We start from the raw sequence: 14,940 nt of genomic DNA, 5'->3' as shown, positions 1-14,940 counted from the left end.
TAAAATGACTGTTGTAGCTACACTACTGGGTGTGGTTAGAAATAGCACTTAACCCTTTGTAGAGCATGCATTGTGAATCTATTAGGACATGCATATTTATCCAAAGCTGGTTTACACAACCGACATACTTCACCCATACAGCAGTACACTATTGTTCAAGAGCAATGTCAGATGAGAGACATCAGTGAAAAGAGCTGCACATAACACTGGTAGGTTCTATATTGAGAAGGTGTGTTTGATATTGTTTGTGTGAGGGCCAATAAAAAGTTCACTCCAATAAGTCCTGTCAACACCTGTGTTGATGTGTATGAAGTGTTAGGAAGTGTGAATCAGAATTAGTGGGTTAAAACCTGGTTGTTACAGTTGCCGATGATTAGTGCATCTGCAAGGATGAGCTGCCCAACCACCATGCCTTGTTCCAGTGGAGGCACGCTCCCCTCCTGCAGCCGATTGCTGGTGACGACGACAGAATTGTTGTCATTCAGAACTACCACTGGGTCCGCCTGTGTTACAGAGAGGAACAATAGTAAGCCACAGCTGATTCTATGAACCAAGCAAAAGACGACTTCTTTAACCCCTTAAAACCTGGATCAACATCAGTTTTTTTGTGCTGTGTTAAGATGCCCTTCATTAGGCATTTAAACCTTTGAAACCTGAGCATATTGGTTTGATTTCCTTTCCAAACATGGGAGAAAAAAGGGAATCAGTAACTTGGCATGAAATGTTCCACAAATTCCCCAAATTTGTAAAAGACAACCTTGGTAAAAGCTAAAAAAAAAAAAAAAGAGAGATGAAGAATGAGAATTATTCAAATTATACACAAGGTACAAGGTGTGTATACTGTATATATATCTTCTTTCTTTTTTTCCTAATTTCAGGTAACAGGCAATTTGCTCAGGTTTCAAAGTGTTAATTCAATCGTCATTATCCCAGAAAGATGCACTGTTGCATTAATGTTTTAATGACAGTAACTAACTTCAACCCTACATTTGTCATGTCCTGTTACAGATTTTATAATTATGGGGTTTTACTGTGTTTTTAAAAAAAACACATTAAGAACTCAGTGGACCTCAGGACAATCTTATCAAACAAATTATGGATTATAAATAATAAAATAGACAAAATTAAAAGTACTAAGTTAGTTACCTCAACAAAAGCTGCCACTTCCTGCAGAACCAGGTTCCACTCCAGTTGGTCCTCTGTGTTGAATCTCTGTGTGTAATCTTCGATTTCCTCAGATAACTCCTACGGGCAGCAGAGAGGCATTAGGTTCCATTAAGGTCATGCACATTTACAAACACTTTTTCACTCTACAGCAAAAGTTTGTTTGTGCCAGATTCATAAAATAAGGTCTCATACAAATTACATGAGGCAGGCTAACTTGCCCCAGTTTTCTGTACGGGGGATGTGGAAGCTGCGATCACAGTTTTTGTTTTGTAAGTAAAGCCAGTGCATTCGTTTTGATGATTCACCAACGCTGCTCTGCTGGGTTTTAATGAGGAGGCGGAAGCGATAAGTGCAAGGGCTCTGATGTCACATGAGGAAGAGAAGGACCATCATTTCTTTATTTCTCATGTTCTTCTTGTGCCATTTCAAAATTCTTGACTAAAACCAACTGCTCCCATAATCTATAGGCGGATTTCCATTACAGATTTGTGCAAAACTTAAGTGATATTTCCAAAATGTTGATAAAACACAAGCGTGAGATGACTGCGTTTCCACTGAGTGATGTTCTGCGACTTCTCTGGTAATAACACTCCAAGAAGCATGGTGATGGATGCTTTATTTCTACTGCAGCCACCGCACTAGCCGTCATTATTTCCAATCCAAGGACACGTAGGCGTGTTATGGAGCCATAATGGAAAGGCGACCCCCTTATACGTGGGAGCGGCCACGTATGAGGGATTTCTGGGAGGTGATAGTCCACGATTTCACAGAGGAATTGTGGATTCAAAACTTCCAGATGATCTGCTCAACTTTTGAAGAGTCATGGGATGCACTAACACCTCTTGTAGCTCCTGCTGCATCGTGAGGGAGCCAGTTCCTACTTAACATTGGGCGGAAGGCAGGGTACAACCTGGACAGGGTGTACCCAGGTCGCTAGACTGTCACAGGGCCGACACATATAGACAGACAACATACACACTCACAGTCACACCTAAGGGCAATTTACAGTCACCAGTCAACCTGAGCTGCATGTCTTTGGACTGTGGGAGGAAGCCGGAGACCCCGGAGAGAACCCATGCAGACACGGGGAGAACATGCAAACTCCACACAGAAGGGCCCCTGCCCATGGTTCGAAACCCGGTTGGAACGGGCCCTCTTGCTGTGAGGCAACAGTGCTGTTTTTCGAAACTGATATGTTTCCATTAGACATATTTTATAATCACAATTTCAATTTGAGGGTTAATGGAAACCTGCCTTATCTCTCCTGCACCCAAAGAATATTTGAGGTTTTGTGTCATTGTATGGCATACCCTGCCACGATGTGTTTATAAGATGTGCAGAGTCAGATGAGCTGTAGCTCTACTGAGGGACTGAGCCATCTGCCTGGCTGCCCACTGCTGGCGCTCTATCACGAGGAGACTGTGACGCACACGGGCATCCACCTGTCTTTGCAGTGAACATGTAAAAAAATGTGTGACAACATCCAAAACAGGACATGCCATTGAGTGATTTATTCCTGCTACTTGGCCCAGGACAAAATGAGCATATTTCATGACAGAAGGCATATAACTGGTCACAGTTCTGGCCAGAGAGGTGATAATAATCACTGAATTCAGTCTGCTGTTTTTGAGGGCAAGACTGAGGATGGGGTTTGAAGGGGCCATGTCAAATATGCCCATACTGTAAGAATGGGCAACATGACAGGGTGGCCTTTATCAGGGGTCAAGGGTGGATGTGTTCTGTGTTCAGTAACACATGCAGGCAGGTATTCTTACATTGTGGAACTATGCACTCTATCTGAGAGTTATGCAAGTTCCTGAGGTTTTGAAAGATGTGATTTGAAATTTTCTGTCCGGAGTGCAAATTTGCATTTGTTAGGATAGAGAAGGCATGACCCACCCTGCCTCTGATTGGCTTAAGGACCATCCACACCAAGAACGATAACTATCACAATAACTATAAAAAGATAGTTTTAAAAATCGTTCCAACTCAAGTGGACGGCGGAGTCCACACTCCATCTATAACAACAACAAAAGTGGCGAACGGTATCATCTGGATCACTGCTAGAACGATTTCATGATCGATAGAAACACTGACAGACAAGCAGAATCTGTCTTATTTAGACGTCACATCCGACAGAGATCCTAACATCTAATTTGGACAACGAAGTATCTGTTTTTTTGTTGAAAAGATCAATGAAGAAGGGGGACTATTTAACTTTAAAAAAAAGTCTTTATTCCTGTGAATAATTTTAAATACATTTTTTTTAAATTAAAAATTAAAAATTTAATTTTAAATAAATAATAATTATAAAATAAACACAGAGTGCTCGGTTTTTAATATTATTTACCTAAAAAAAAGACTACATTTTTTTTCCCCACAGCCTGGTCCATAACACACGTTTGGCTTGGGTTGAAATTGAGAACTCTGAGAACCAGATGTTTGGTTTGGTATGCACTTCAAATCAATGTAGCCTGATAAACCATCACCAGGTCTATGTATGGGCACATGCAGAACAGGATTTCTCACGAGCAGATTCCACCCCCAAAGTTTTGTCAGTGGGTCAGTTGTTGTCGCCAGGTAGTTGATGCTAGCTGGGTAAGTCCATGATGTATAGCTCTTATACTGAGTGTCACTGGTATGGTCAACACACAGGACAAACTAGAGCGTCATTTGGATCTGTCTTTTGGGAGAGTTTCCAAGAAACTTACAGCTACACTGGACAAGGAGTTGTGGGTCACACACAAACTGTCTGCAGTGAAGTTGGTTCATCTAAACAGTCACCTGAATGTGTCTGTGACAGCGCCTGGACACCACTGCACATGTGCAACACTTGGTCAGTGCATTGCGGCTGCTCTGTACGTCATACAGAAATTATCCCATGCCTCAGCAGTTGCTCTGTGCACAGACAGATAAACCTTCAGGTCAAAAGAGAGCTGGAACAAATGTGAAAAACTGCAACTGCACTGATAGGTCAGTTGAAGTCTATTATAAATGTGCTGCATTGATCCCAATTGACAATAGTTATTACATATTGAAAAAAATATGCAGGTACTTGATTGCTCTAATTTCTAAGATTCATGTGCAATGGGGAGATCCTGGTGACCTGTGTGATGGAGCGCCACCCACGAGTCGCAAAATCCCTGGTTTGTTTGTTGCATGCCAATCCCCAACGCTGTCTCCTTCCTTCCCTTCATCTCTCTGCTGTCTATATCCCACAATGAGACACTGCAATCAGGGCCATGCATGGTGCATGAGGCACACGGATGCATCATGCTCTTCAGAGTACCAGGGCTGCCAAAGTTTTGAACACAATATGCTCTAGTTTAAAAGAAAAAGTTTTCCTCACCTTCACCAAAACTTTGACTAGGTCCATCTTGTTCAGCAGTAAACAGACGACTATGTAGCGAGCATAATATCGAAGCTTCTTCACTACTAGTTCTGGCCTAAAAAAAAGAGAAGACAATATGTCCTTGTAAAGTCAAACACATCCACATTTAAGGTAGGGCACATTTTATGCCTTGTTTATTAAACCTTGAAAAGTTGAGCACATTGGTGGTTTATTCTCTTTCAGGCAGAAGGCAATGAGCAACTTAACAGCGCATGGCCTAAAAGAAAATAAGCAGTTTCAGATCTTCAATAACCAATAAGCTTGTGGCTGAGAGCCATCATCAGAATGGTAAAGTCAGAAAGTACTGAAAGATGGTCTTTTTGTGGGATTTGCTAGCAATAATAAACATATAGAAAACTAGACCCCAGACTTTATATTTCTTGCACATTATTAATAATTTATAGAATGATAAAAGTAATACTTGGCTCAGTTTTTACAACAGCAGAAAACAAAAAAAAACCTTTCAAAAACTAAATGTCCAAAAAAATTTTAAAATACCATGCAAAGGCATCTACTTACTGAACTGCCAACTCACAAAATTTGAAGAGAGATTTCTGGAACGTACCTGTCCTCTTTGTTGACCTGAAAGTAGTAGGAGCGCTGACGGATGGCTGAGTAGAATGAAAAGGCCTCATTCAGGTAACTTGTTTCTGAGGTACGAAGGCTGTCAATCGAGATGAAAGAGTACAAGGTGAGTTATTATCTCTGGAGTGGAGCACACTTCATCACATTCATAAAATTTCAATACACTTCTGGCTGAGAGTATGTTTATTACCATTGCACCCTCTTTATTCCAACTCTCTAAGCCATTTGTACTGGTGCGCTTGGAGACGCCCACACAGTCAGAGCGCCCAAGACCTCCTGCTTTGCACTTTACATTGTGCTTGTGTGATTAATAGAGGACCCACAATGTTTTCCACCAAATACAATGTGACTAATACATCCCAAATCTCTGTTACTTTTCTATGAAGTTTGTTCATAAAAGTGTTCCAAGTCGGACTCCCCAAACTCTCCTCAGCTGCACAAACTTGCCATGGATTGTTCATGAGTGTTTGGTCTGGACTAGATGATTTTGTTTTTATTTCATCAGGCAGAGAGTTTAGTCAGACATGGGTTGTCAGCGTGGAATGGCAACCTCACTGTACAAATAAAAACTAAGCTTGCTCGTCTGGTGCACACCACCATGAAGGTGATGGGCAGGGATGAATACCGGCCCCGCCAGTTAAAAGATGAGCACTCCGTTCTTATGCTCAAAGGATAACTGACTGACCCATCACAGATCCTCCTCTCAGAATACCAGCCCCTGCCCTTTGACAGATGATACAGAGTTTGACACTGCAAAATCAACTGTTTTAAAAACTAATTTGTTCCCCCTTCTGTCTAACTTTAAAGAATGCTGTGTACAGCTGCGGGGATTGTGCAATAATTTCATGATGTTTTACTACTGAGTGTGTGCAATATCTTTCTATCTTCTATCTATCTATCTTTCTCTCTTTTGGATTTTGTGTAATTTATTGGTATGATTTGGTACAGCTAGTGCGGTTTTATTCATGTATTGTTTGTTTTATTGTAACTTTGCAGGCATTTATGGGCGCAGCATCTGAGTCCAAGACGATTTCCCTACAGGGACCATTGAGTATATCGTATTGTATGGAATCTTATCGTATCATATCATATATCGTTTCATATCGTATTGTATTGTATCATATCGTATCATAGGCCTGATAAATGCCACCTGAGCAGACAACCTCACGTTTGTGAGATGTAATCATTAGCATATCAATACCCCTAAAACTGTCATACAATGTGGCCTGTCCTGCTTAATTTGTGAGCAGGTTTCATTCACAAAACGGTTTCCAACGAGTAAAAAGAAGAATTTCACACGGCAGAGCTTCATGTCTTAATATTGAAAAAAGAGGATAACAAGTTCATAAGTGTCAGTAGGGGTGTTAGAGGACCTGAAATAATTAGAAAATATTAATAAACCATCTGCGAAGGATGTGTCATCAGAGCAGCCCTGAATTGTGACAGATATAAACAAGGAATGGATTAAGATGCTAAAAACATCTTTCTACAGCAAAGCTGTTCATGGTTACTGTAAGAGTTGGTCAAGAGGATATGAAAATCAGAGATATTAGACGAAAAAATATTACCTACAGCACTTGTTGTAAACTGTCATTTGCAACAGAGGATGGATATTGGACCGTGACCTGCATAATGACCCTGAGGCAGCTTTAACAGTGAGAGAATTTTCCTAACAAATACTGAATACTGAAGTTCCTGTGCCAAAATATATATAAAAATTGACAGTGATGATGATAATATGGTGAAGACATGTAAAGAAATTCATTGTAGTTATACAATTATCATTTTTAATCTCTACGATCATTAAGATTACGGCATTATTATGAGTCAAGCAGTTGTGTTCTCATCTGAGGAGAAAGGCAGACTTGAACAACTGCGCCACTTGTGATACTTGTTGTACTCTACGTTTAAAAAATTACTAATAAATCCACGTTCTACCTCGAAGAAAATTCTAAGCATGACAAAATGAGTGAATACCACATATGCTCATAATTCACTCTTATGTGTTACATTAGAACAAATCAAAAATGTTGTTGCATGAAGTCCATTTTGTGTATCCTTGATTCCTGACAGACAGACTAAATGCATTTCCTTCCACATTAAATATTTTTAATTCTGTATTATTTGCATCTGTTTTCCAGCTCGCAGTTTTATTCTTCCCCACCTTTGCCAATGCATTGCTGAGTTTCTTGTTGCATTTCTGCTGCCAACTGTGGAGTAAGGTAAAGCTTTTGTCCGCAATGCACCTTCTCACAAACACAAACATTCTGCTAACTGTCAAAAACTTGTATTATGAAGCCATAAGTCCTCAATTATATATGCCATACCTTGTTTAGAGTGTTTTTTTCAACACCATTGAAGTCACACTATTAGATTATTAGAGTTCAATTACACTATTAAATTAAGGTTATGTATTTTTGTTTCTACACCCACTACCCACCCAGCTTTTTATCAATGACTGTTAAAGAACAGACAGCAGTGAGACAGTGAAATCACGTGGTTAATGTGTGTGGGCGAGACATAGTTTGACTTACTAGTAGTGGTAGTAAAGCTGTCCAATTTTGGATGCAACCTCCCCAATCTGCCATCTCTTCAAGCCATACCGACTGTCCAGAACCTGCCTGTCAATAAATGAACACATGAAACACTGAGCACCAGAGAAAAAAAATCACCAGAATGTGACAGAACATCTGGCACCAGAATGTGACAGAACAATGACACTGTAACAAGTCATCGCCTATTAAGGCCCTGACACACCAAGCTGACGGTCGGCTGTCGGTCAACATCAGGTCGTTGGTGAGCGTCTGTCGCCCCCGTTGACACAAGCTGGCCCATGACAGTTATTATTTGGCTGATTCTGCGTGTTAAATCTGTGGTCGAGCCAGTAAGTAAGAGGGATCACTGTGATTGGTTGTTCAGCTTAGGCAAAGCTGTGCCAAGAAGAGAAATGGACATGAGGATAGCAAACAAACAACTTAAGTCAGGAGGGCCAGAGATATAAACAAACTTGTTATATTAATTATCTGTGACAGCTTATCCTATTCAGGGTCGCAGGGGGGGGCTGGAGCCTTTCCCAGCTGACATTGGGTGAGAAGCAGGTTACTCTCTGGACAGGTTGCCTGACGATCACAGGGCTGACACATAGAGACACACTTGTTATATTAAGTTACATTATTTTTTCAGCCATTGAGCTCTTTAGCTAAAATGATTCACTACATCAGTAGCAACTGCTGGTATTGTTTTCACTTTGTGATTTGTGTGTATTAAGGTAAAATTATGTCCTGTTGACACATATTGCAGCAGAAACTACCACAAAACCAGTTTTGAGTATTTTGTCTGTCAATAGATCTTGTCACCATGATAGCGTCAAAACCGTGTAAGGTGCAGTTACGAAACTTTACAAGTGTGTACTTGAGATGAAAATGAAGGTTGACTTCAAAGATGTGTGTAGTCCAAGCAAGGGTGTGGAAAGTAAAGGGGTAGGAAGGGGGCACTGCAGGTGCAGAGTGTACCTCCTGGTAGGCTGTCAGCTGTAGTCTTTGTAGTGACTTCAAGCGCAACTTTTTGGCCAAGGCACAGGCAAAGTGAGGCAACACATCAGTTAGCCTTTATTGATACTGGTTCTTTAATGTCAGTTTAGTGTGTCTGGGCCATTACATATGCTTTTGTCTTTTTGTTAGAGGTGCAGTATGTAATTCTGGAAAAAAGAAAAGTTCATCATTGAAACATCACTTTAACTTCTTGTGCTGTGTTCAGACGCCTTTTCACAAGCGCTTTTATCTTTTAAACTTAAGCAAATTGGTTTGATTTTGTTGGTAAATATAGGGAAACAAGGCAATGACAAACTTGACAAGAAATGCAAAAAGAAATTAGGTGGCAGTTAAATGACATGAAAATTTGCTAAAAGAAAAAAGAGAGAGTGGGAGAGACAGACAGAGAGAATTATAAGAAAATAATCCAAAAATGTCCACACAACTGTATATTATATTATTATACCTAGTATTTGAAAGTATGTCACATTGTTGTTGATTGTTGATGTTGTTGATTGTTTGTTTGTCTCTTTAATATTCTTTTTTTTTCTTTTTTTGGCTGACTTTCAGAAAAGTTTAACAGTATTATAATGATTGGAAAGTCATCTGTAAATAAATACTACATGATTAAGTTGCATCAGAACTCAATAATTGTATTTATTCTGCTGAATCATAACGCCACACTCTCAGTTTGACAGGGGGTTCTACCCTGAAACACATTACTCCTCATCTACCTATGACAACTTGGAGAGCAATGTGGACTAATGAGAGATGGAAATAACCTGTGCTGCTGCTGAAACTTCCACAGCTTCGTGTAGACATCAAAAGTCCGTCCAAAGTAGGACTGCCACTGCTTGTGTCCATACTGAGGAAGGTCTCTGCAGCAAAATTAGAGGAGGAGAGAAAAGAGACAGTCACATACGTATAATCTTTTAATACTTTCAGCTGTACAATCAATCAGAATGCAAATAACAGAACATTCAAATATTTTAAGACATGCAGCTGCTAACAGTCAAGGTGCTTAAATTCTAGGGGTCAACGGATATTGTTTTTTCAGGGCCGATACTGATACCCATTATTGGTAGTTATTAAGACCATTAACAGATATTTGGAACCTATATGAACTTACAATAAAATGAAAATATTTGCCATTATTTAGCACTAGGATAATAATGTACTCAATCACAAAACTTTGTTTAAATTTGATTTGATGAAAAATGTTTCATCAAAACTGAAACTTCATATACAAAAAGTTCCCAGCAACTTTTTAATTTTTTTTATGTTTTATTATTATGTCAAGTGAAAATTTAAATTAAAAATGAATAAATACAAACATCTCCCTTAGGTTTTACAAAGTAAATGCTCCTCCCGTGTTGACACTTTCTTTGCACTTTTTAATCAATTAATTGTATTGGTGCTCATTAAAATAAAATACCAATACAGATAATGCGCAAAATGCCAAATATCGGTCCCAACATTCGGCCAGGCCGAGCACACATCATCAGAGTAAATGAGGGTGGATTTTGGATTGACAAAGGAGGAGCCCTGACCTTTCAGTTCTTTCAAGTGAGCAATAATTTGTACATAAAAGTGAATGCCATCAATACTTACTTGGCTTTATGACCTGTAAGTATTTTATGTGCAGAGACAATGAGCTCTCGTTGGTCTTGCGTGAGCGCGCATATGTGATCGTGACTCCCACACTAGGAGCTACAGGCTACGACAAGGCTAAAAACGTGACACTAGTGAGATTTTTCAAAACAACTTGGCCCGTTGGGGCTTCAGGACACTTGGATTACTTCAGACAAGCAGTATGGAAACATTTTGTGGTTTTATTATGCATTTTTTAAACTTCTGAATCCTAGTCACCATTTGCTTCATTTGTTTGGGAGATGAGTGCGACACCTTTTCCATGTGAACCTCCAGCAGTGTTTCATAGACTACAAAACTTCACCCGACTTTCCATCAGCATGAGGGTGAGTAGATAATGACTTCACTTTCATTTTTGGGTAAACTATCGCTTTAAACGATCAATTGTAAAAATGTCCATTACAAGAGCCCAGGAGGACAGTAATTAAATAGCTTGTAATTAGTTATGAACTTAAAGACAATCAGTTCATAACTAATTGCATCAAATGTAGAAAAGCAGTAAACCATCATATTCAAGAAGCTGGAACCAGTGAATGTTTAAAGTGTGTTTTGAAAAATTATATTTACTTTTAACAGATTATCAAAATTGTAATTCTGTATTTCTGTAAGTAATTTCTGTTATAGAAGACATAAAGATACTATGGACCAAATATGAAAACCACCACAGTTTGGTAACAAAAAAAGCTCTGGCCAAAATTAATTGAAAACCTCAGTAAAGGTGTTCTACTATTTCAATCATTTCACATGGCTCTGAATTTGTGAGCCCTTTAAATGCTGATGATCCAGTCTGTCAGTCAGCTCTTACAGTGATTCAAATATGATGAGAGAATGAAGCATCAGATCTGACTAACACACCTCAAACTGTGTGTGTGTGTCACTCTCAACTCAGATCACAGCAAACAGGATGTACCAAACCCAAGGTGACAGGGTAAAAAAAACAGGGAGCAGTTTATCTATCTAAACTCTCTGGTCACTGAATCATATGTATCCATGTGTCACTCCAGCTCGGGAGCCTGGCCCTTTTCTCTCTCTCTCTGGCAGTCTTGTCCTGCTTGGCTTGCCACCAGATGACAGGCTCACCGACTCCTGCTACTCCAGATGGCCAATCTGTCTGTTTGCACTCTACAGTCTTTCTAAGCTTATTGTGATATCCGCTGTAACAATATCACAACAAAAACACAAAGAATGCGAGAGTCAATCGGACTCTGGATCTCGGCTTGCATTAAAACATTGATAAAGTTTCAAGTTGGAAGCAAACCTGTTATTTACTCTGCAGGGACCGGGCAAGCTAGAAATATTCCCTACTGTGCTCCAGAGAGAGGCCTTTTTAGTTGCATTCTCAAAATCCCAAACTACATTTGTTTTTCTGTGTTGCAATCAGTGTCAGCAGCAAAACTGAGCACTTAAAAATCTCAGTCCTTTTCCTGAAGAAAAAAAAAGACCTTGATTTGGGAGAGAGTGCTTTAGGATTCTTTGCACCATACAGATGGAACATATTGTAATGTACCATGAAGACTGATACTCTGGTTCCAATGGGTCAGTTCAAAAATCTTGTCGAAATAAATTAATTGAATTGTTATTATTATTATTCTTTATTTATTTATTTATTTATTCACACTCAAGGTGAAAGACATAAGAAATTACATATCAGATATGCTGGAGACAGTGGGGAGTCTTTGATAAAAATCACTCACATTTTTTGGAAACTGTTGGTAAATAACTGTATTTTGGGAAATTGTATGTAAAGTGCTTCAGCAAATTAGATATGAAGTCCCTTTGAGTTGTACGGCACTGTATCCCTGTAGTTCTCCCTGAAGAATTAAGAAGTCAAGATCATTTAATGAAAATACCAAGCAAAAAAGCTAATTGAAACTGGAGAAAAGTAGCTTCCCCTTTTTGATCACTTTTGAATACATCTTCTAAATGGAATTGGCAGCAAATTGGAAATGGAACTACAAATCAATCCAACACAAGGAATGAATGACAGAAATGTCATTGTATTGATCTTTTATTACTGTTATTAGTCAATGTTCAAAATCTCAGGCTGCTAAAAAATTTGAGAATACAGCGTGCAACTCTGATAGCAGAGCACCAAAAAAATCTTCAACCAATTACAATTACCCTATAAATGGTGTAAATAGGTCAGTGATACTGAGCTGATAATTGCTTCAATTACATAATCACAAGAAAAAAAGGTTTCTATTTCCAGATCAGGAAAGTCAAAATAGCCTTCAATAGTGCGTGTCAATCCATGTCAGTGATGCATCTTATATAAAGGCTATTATGTTTAACATTGTTACCTGAAGAAGACACTGCAATGCAGCAAAAGCCAATGACGAGGAGAAATTATACTCAGTTGTGTTGATATTCAACATCACTATTTTTTTATGTTATTAGGAAGAAGTCACAACTCCAGAAAGGGTTTCAGTTGATAAAGGTGCTGATGGAACTAATAATAAAACATAATAATACACATAATATTTGGTTTCAGCTTCTCAGCGAGACAGAGGTTAAGAGCATGCAGACAATCTTTCAAACAAGAGCCACTCTTGTCTGCAAAATCCCTCACCATAAATGGGTTTCCATTAACCTCCAAATTACACAAATTGAAACTGTGCATACATAAAATATGTCTAATGGAAACATGTCAATTTCGACGGAACTCCCATTCATCACATAAAAAGTTTTTACGCTCATGTGAGGTGGTATTTCAGGCAATTTGAAAAAGCCATATTTTAACTCTTCAAAAGTTGAACAGATGTACAATTCCTCCGTGAAATCACCTCCCAGAAATCCCTCATAGGTGGCCTCTCCCACTTTTAAGGGGCTTGTCTTTCCATTATGGCTTCATATCACGCCTATGTGGCCTTGGATTGGAAATAATGACGGCTAGTGTGGTGGCTGCAATAGAAATAAAGCTGCTAATGTTTCGAACATCCATCACCATGCTTCTTGGAAGTCACAGAACATCACTCAATGGAAACGCAGTCATCTTGCAAATATGTTTTATCAACATTTCCAAAATATTGCTTCAGTTTTCTGTAAGTCTGTGATGGAAATCTGCATAATGTTTAGTACCAACATTATTTATCTACGTGGTTGAGGTGTATGAAGGTGGTGTATGAAATCAGACAAAAAACAAATCTGAAAACGTGCATTTATTATTGTGTGTTACTGTGTTAATATATTATTGACATCATTTTATTTATCTCCAAGTAAAAAGCAGTTATTCAGACATAGAAATGCCTTGTTAACTGTGGCCGCGTTAATGGACAACAGAACTTAGTGTTTATCAATGGAGAGGGATGGTCAGCACCACACCGTGACTAAATAAATGCAACTTGATATAAATAAATGTTATATCCACTGATGAAGAAACTGAATTTAATGTGGATCTGTCACATTATGTCAGATACCTGACCTGCTTAACCCTTAGGGACTGTGTCATTTTTATTATTCTGTAATTTTGGCTGTGTTCATGCATATGGCATTCATTTTGCCAAGATTGTGTATTTTTGTTTAATCTGTGAATTTCCAGCTCAGCTCCTACATTAAGTTTAAATTACACCGTGGAAACTAAATTGTTACATTCAGACTGTTGAGTGCAAAAAATGCTCCACTGAAACTCATTCAAAGTGACATTTTATAAATACGTGCTATTTCCACTAGGTGCACTGTCACAATCAATGTTGCTGCTAATCACTGACATATCCCAGGCAGTGATCAGCAAAAAAAAAAAATCTACTTAGCATGTAGTATATTGAAAATAATTCATTTTTGGGTTTTTTTTCCCATCTAAAAACATAGTCGCATCATGAAAAAAAGGCACTTTAAGGGTTAAAATTTTAAAAAATGAATGACATTTTGATATTTATGATTAGGACTGATGTTGATTAAAAAAAACAAACTCGATGAAAGTAGAAAATCATATGAAAGTAGATTATTTTTAAAGCTTGATTTAGAAAAGCTTATTTTATGCACATAGCTACGAGTGTGTGTAATATTAAAGCGGACCCCTTTGTATTGGTGCCAAGACGGATCTGGTGTATGGTTAGGTTTATTTTTTAAAGTGAACGTTACCTGTTAGATTGTGACAGGACACACTCCATTCACCCACATGGAAGTCACTCTATTCTGCACACCAAACCACCACCCTGACCTGCACACTCTCACAAAAATGCCACGCTATTTTCACATTGACACTGAACGAACATCATCGAGTATGAACGTGCTTCCTTTGTATTTCCTACAACTAGCTGCTCACTACAAGTCAATGCTTATTTACAAAATGCAATCCAGCAGACAGAAGAGAACAGAGTGAGTAAAAACTGACCTTAGCCCATTGAATAGTTGTTTGGACTTGTCCAGGAGATAGCAGAAATCTGTGACAGTCTTCCTTTCGCCTAATGGAATATCATCCTCAGTCTCAGCTCCAGTCATGACACTGACTTTTCACACCTGATTACAAACAAAAAGAAACACTGTATATGAACTGAGGATAGGTAGTACATGAAAAATACTGGTTAGTTAGGAGCAGCTAAAAAATACCGGAAGCAGGGTCAACTTTAGAGGGGTGTCTTTTGCGTGCATGTATATGATATTATTTCTGTTCTCCCC

The 14,940-nt window shown here is 38.7% G+C and overlaps 1 protein-coding gene across 1 annotated transcript in view; it reads right to left on the bottom strand.

Moving 5' to 3' along the window:
- Positions 1 to 14,940, bottom strand: part of scai (suppressor of cancer cell invasion) — a 38,775-nt gene that overhangs the window by 20,287 nt on the left and 3,548 nt on the right. The window contains exons 2-8 of the mRNA XM_042509139.2: positions 14,657 to 14,781; positions 9,456 to 9,551; positions 7,678 to 7,764; positions 5,124 to 5,222; positions 4,517 to 4,613; positions 1,147 to 1,245; positions 351 to 503 (exon numbers count right to left, since the gene is read on the bottom strand). Of these exons, the coding sequence (XP_042365073.1) occupies positions 351 to 503; positions 1,147 to 1,245; positions 4,517 to 4,613; positions 5,124 to 5,222; positions 7,678 to 7,764; positions 9,456 to 9,551; positions 14,657 to 14,763 (738 nt within the window). The 5' untranslated portion in view covers positions 14,764 to 14,781. The remainder of the gene's footprint in view (positions 1 to 350; positions 504 to 1,146; positions 1,246 to 4,516; positions 4,614 to 5,123; positions 5,223 to 7,677; positions 7,765 to 9,455; positions 9,552 to 14,656; positions 14,782 to 14,940) is intronic.

This window comes from Plectropomus leopardus, chromosome 20 (assembly GCF_026936395.1).
Source record: "Plectropomus leopardus strain MGB_pleo_1.0 chromosome 20, ASM2693639v1, whole genome shotgun sequence".
Classification (NCBI taxonomy): domain Eukaryota; kingdom Metazoa; phylum Chordata; class Actinopteri; order Perciformes; family Serranidae; genus Plectropomus; species Plectropomus leopardus.
This window is presented reverse-complemented; position numbering and strand designations above follow the sequence as displayed.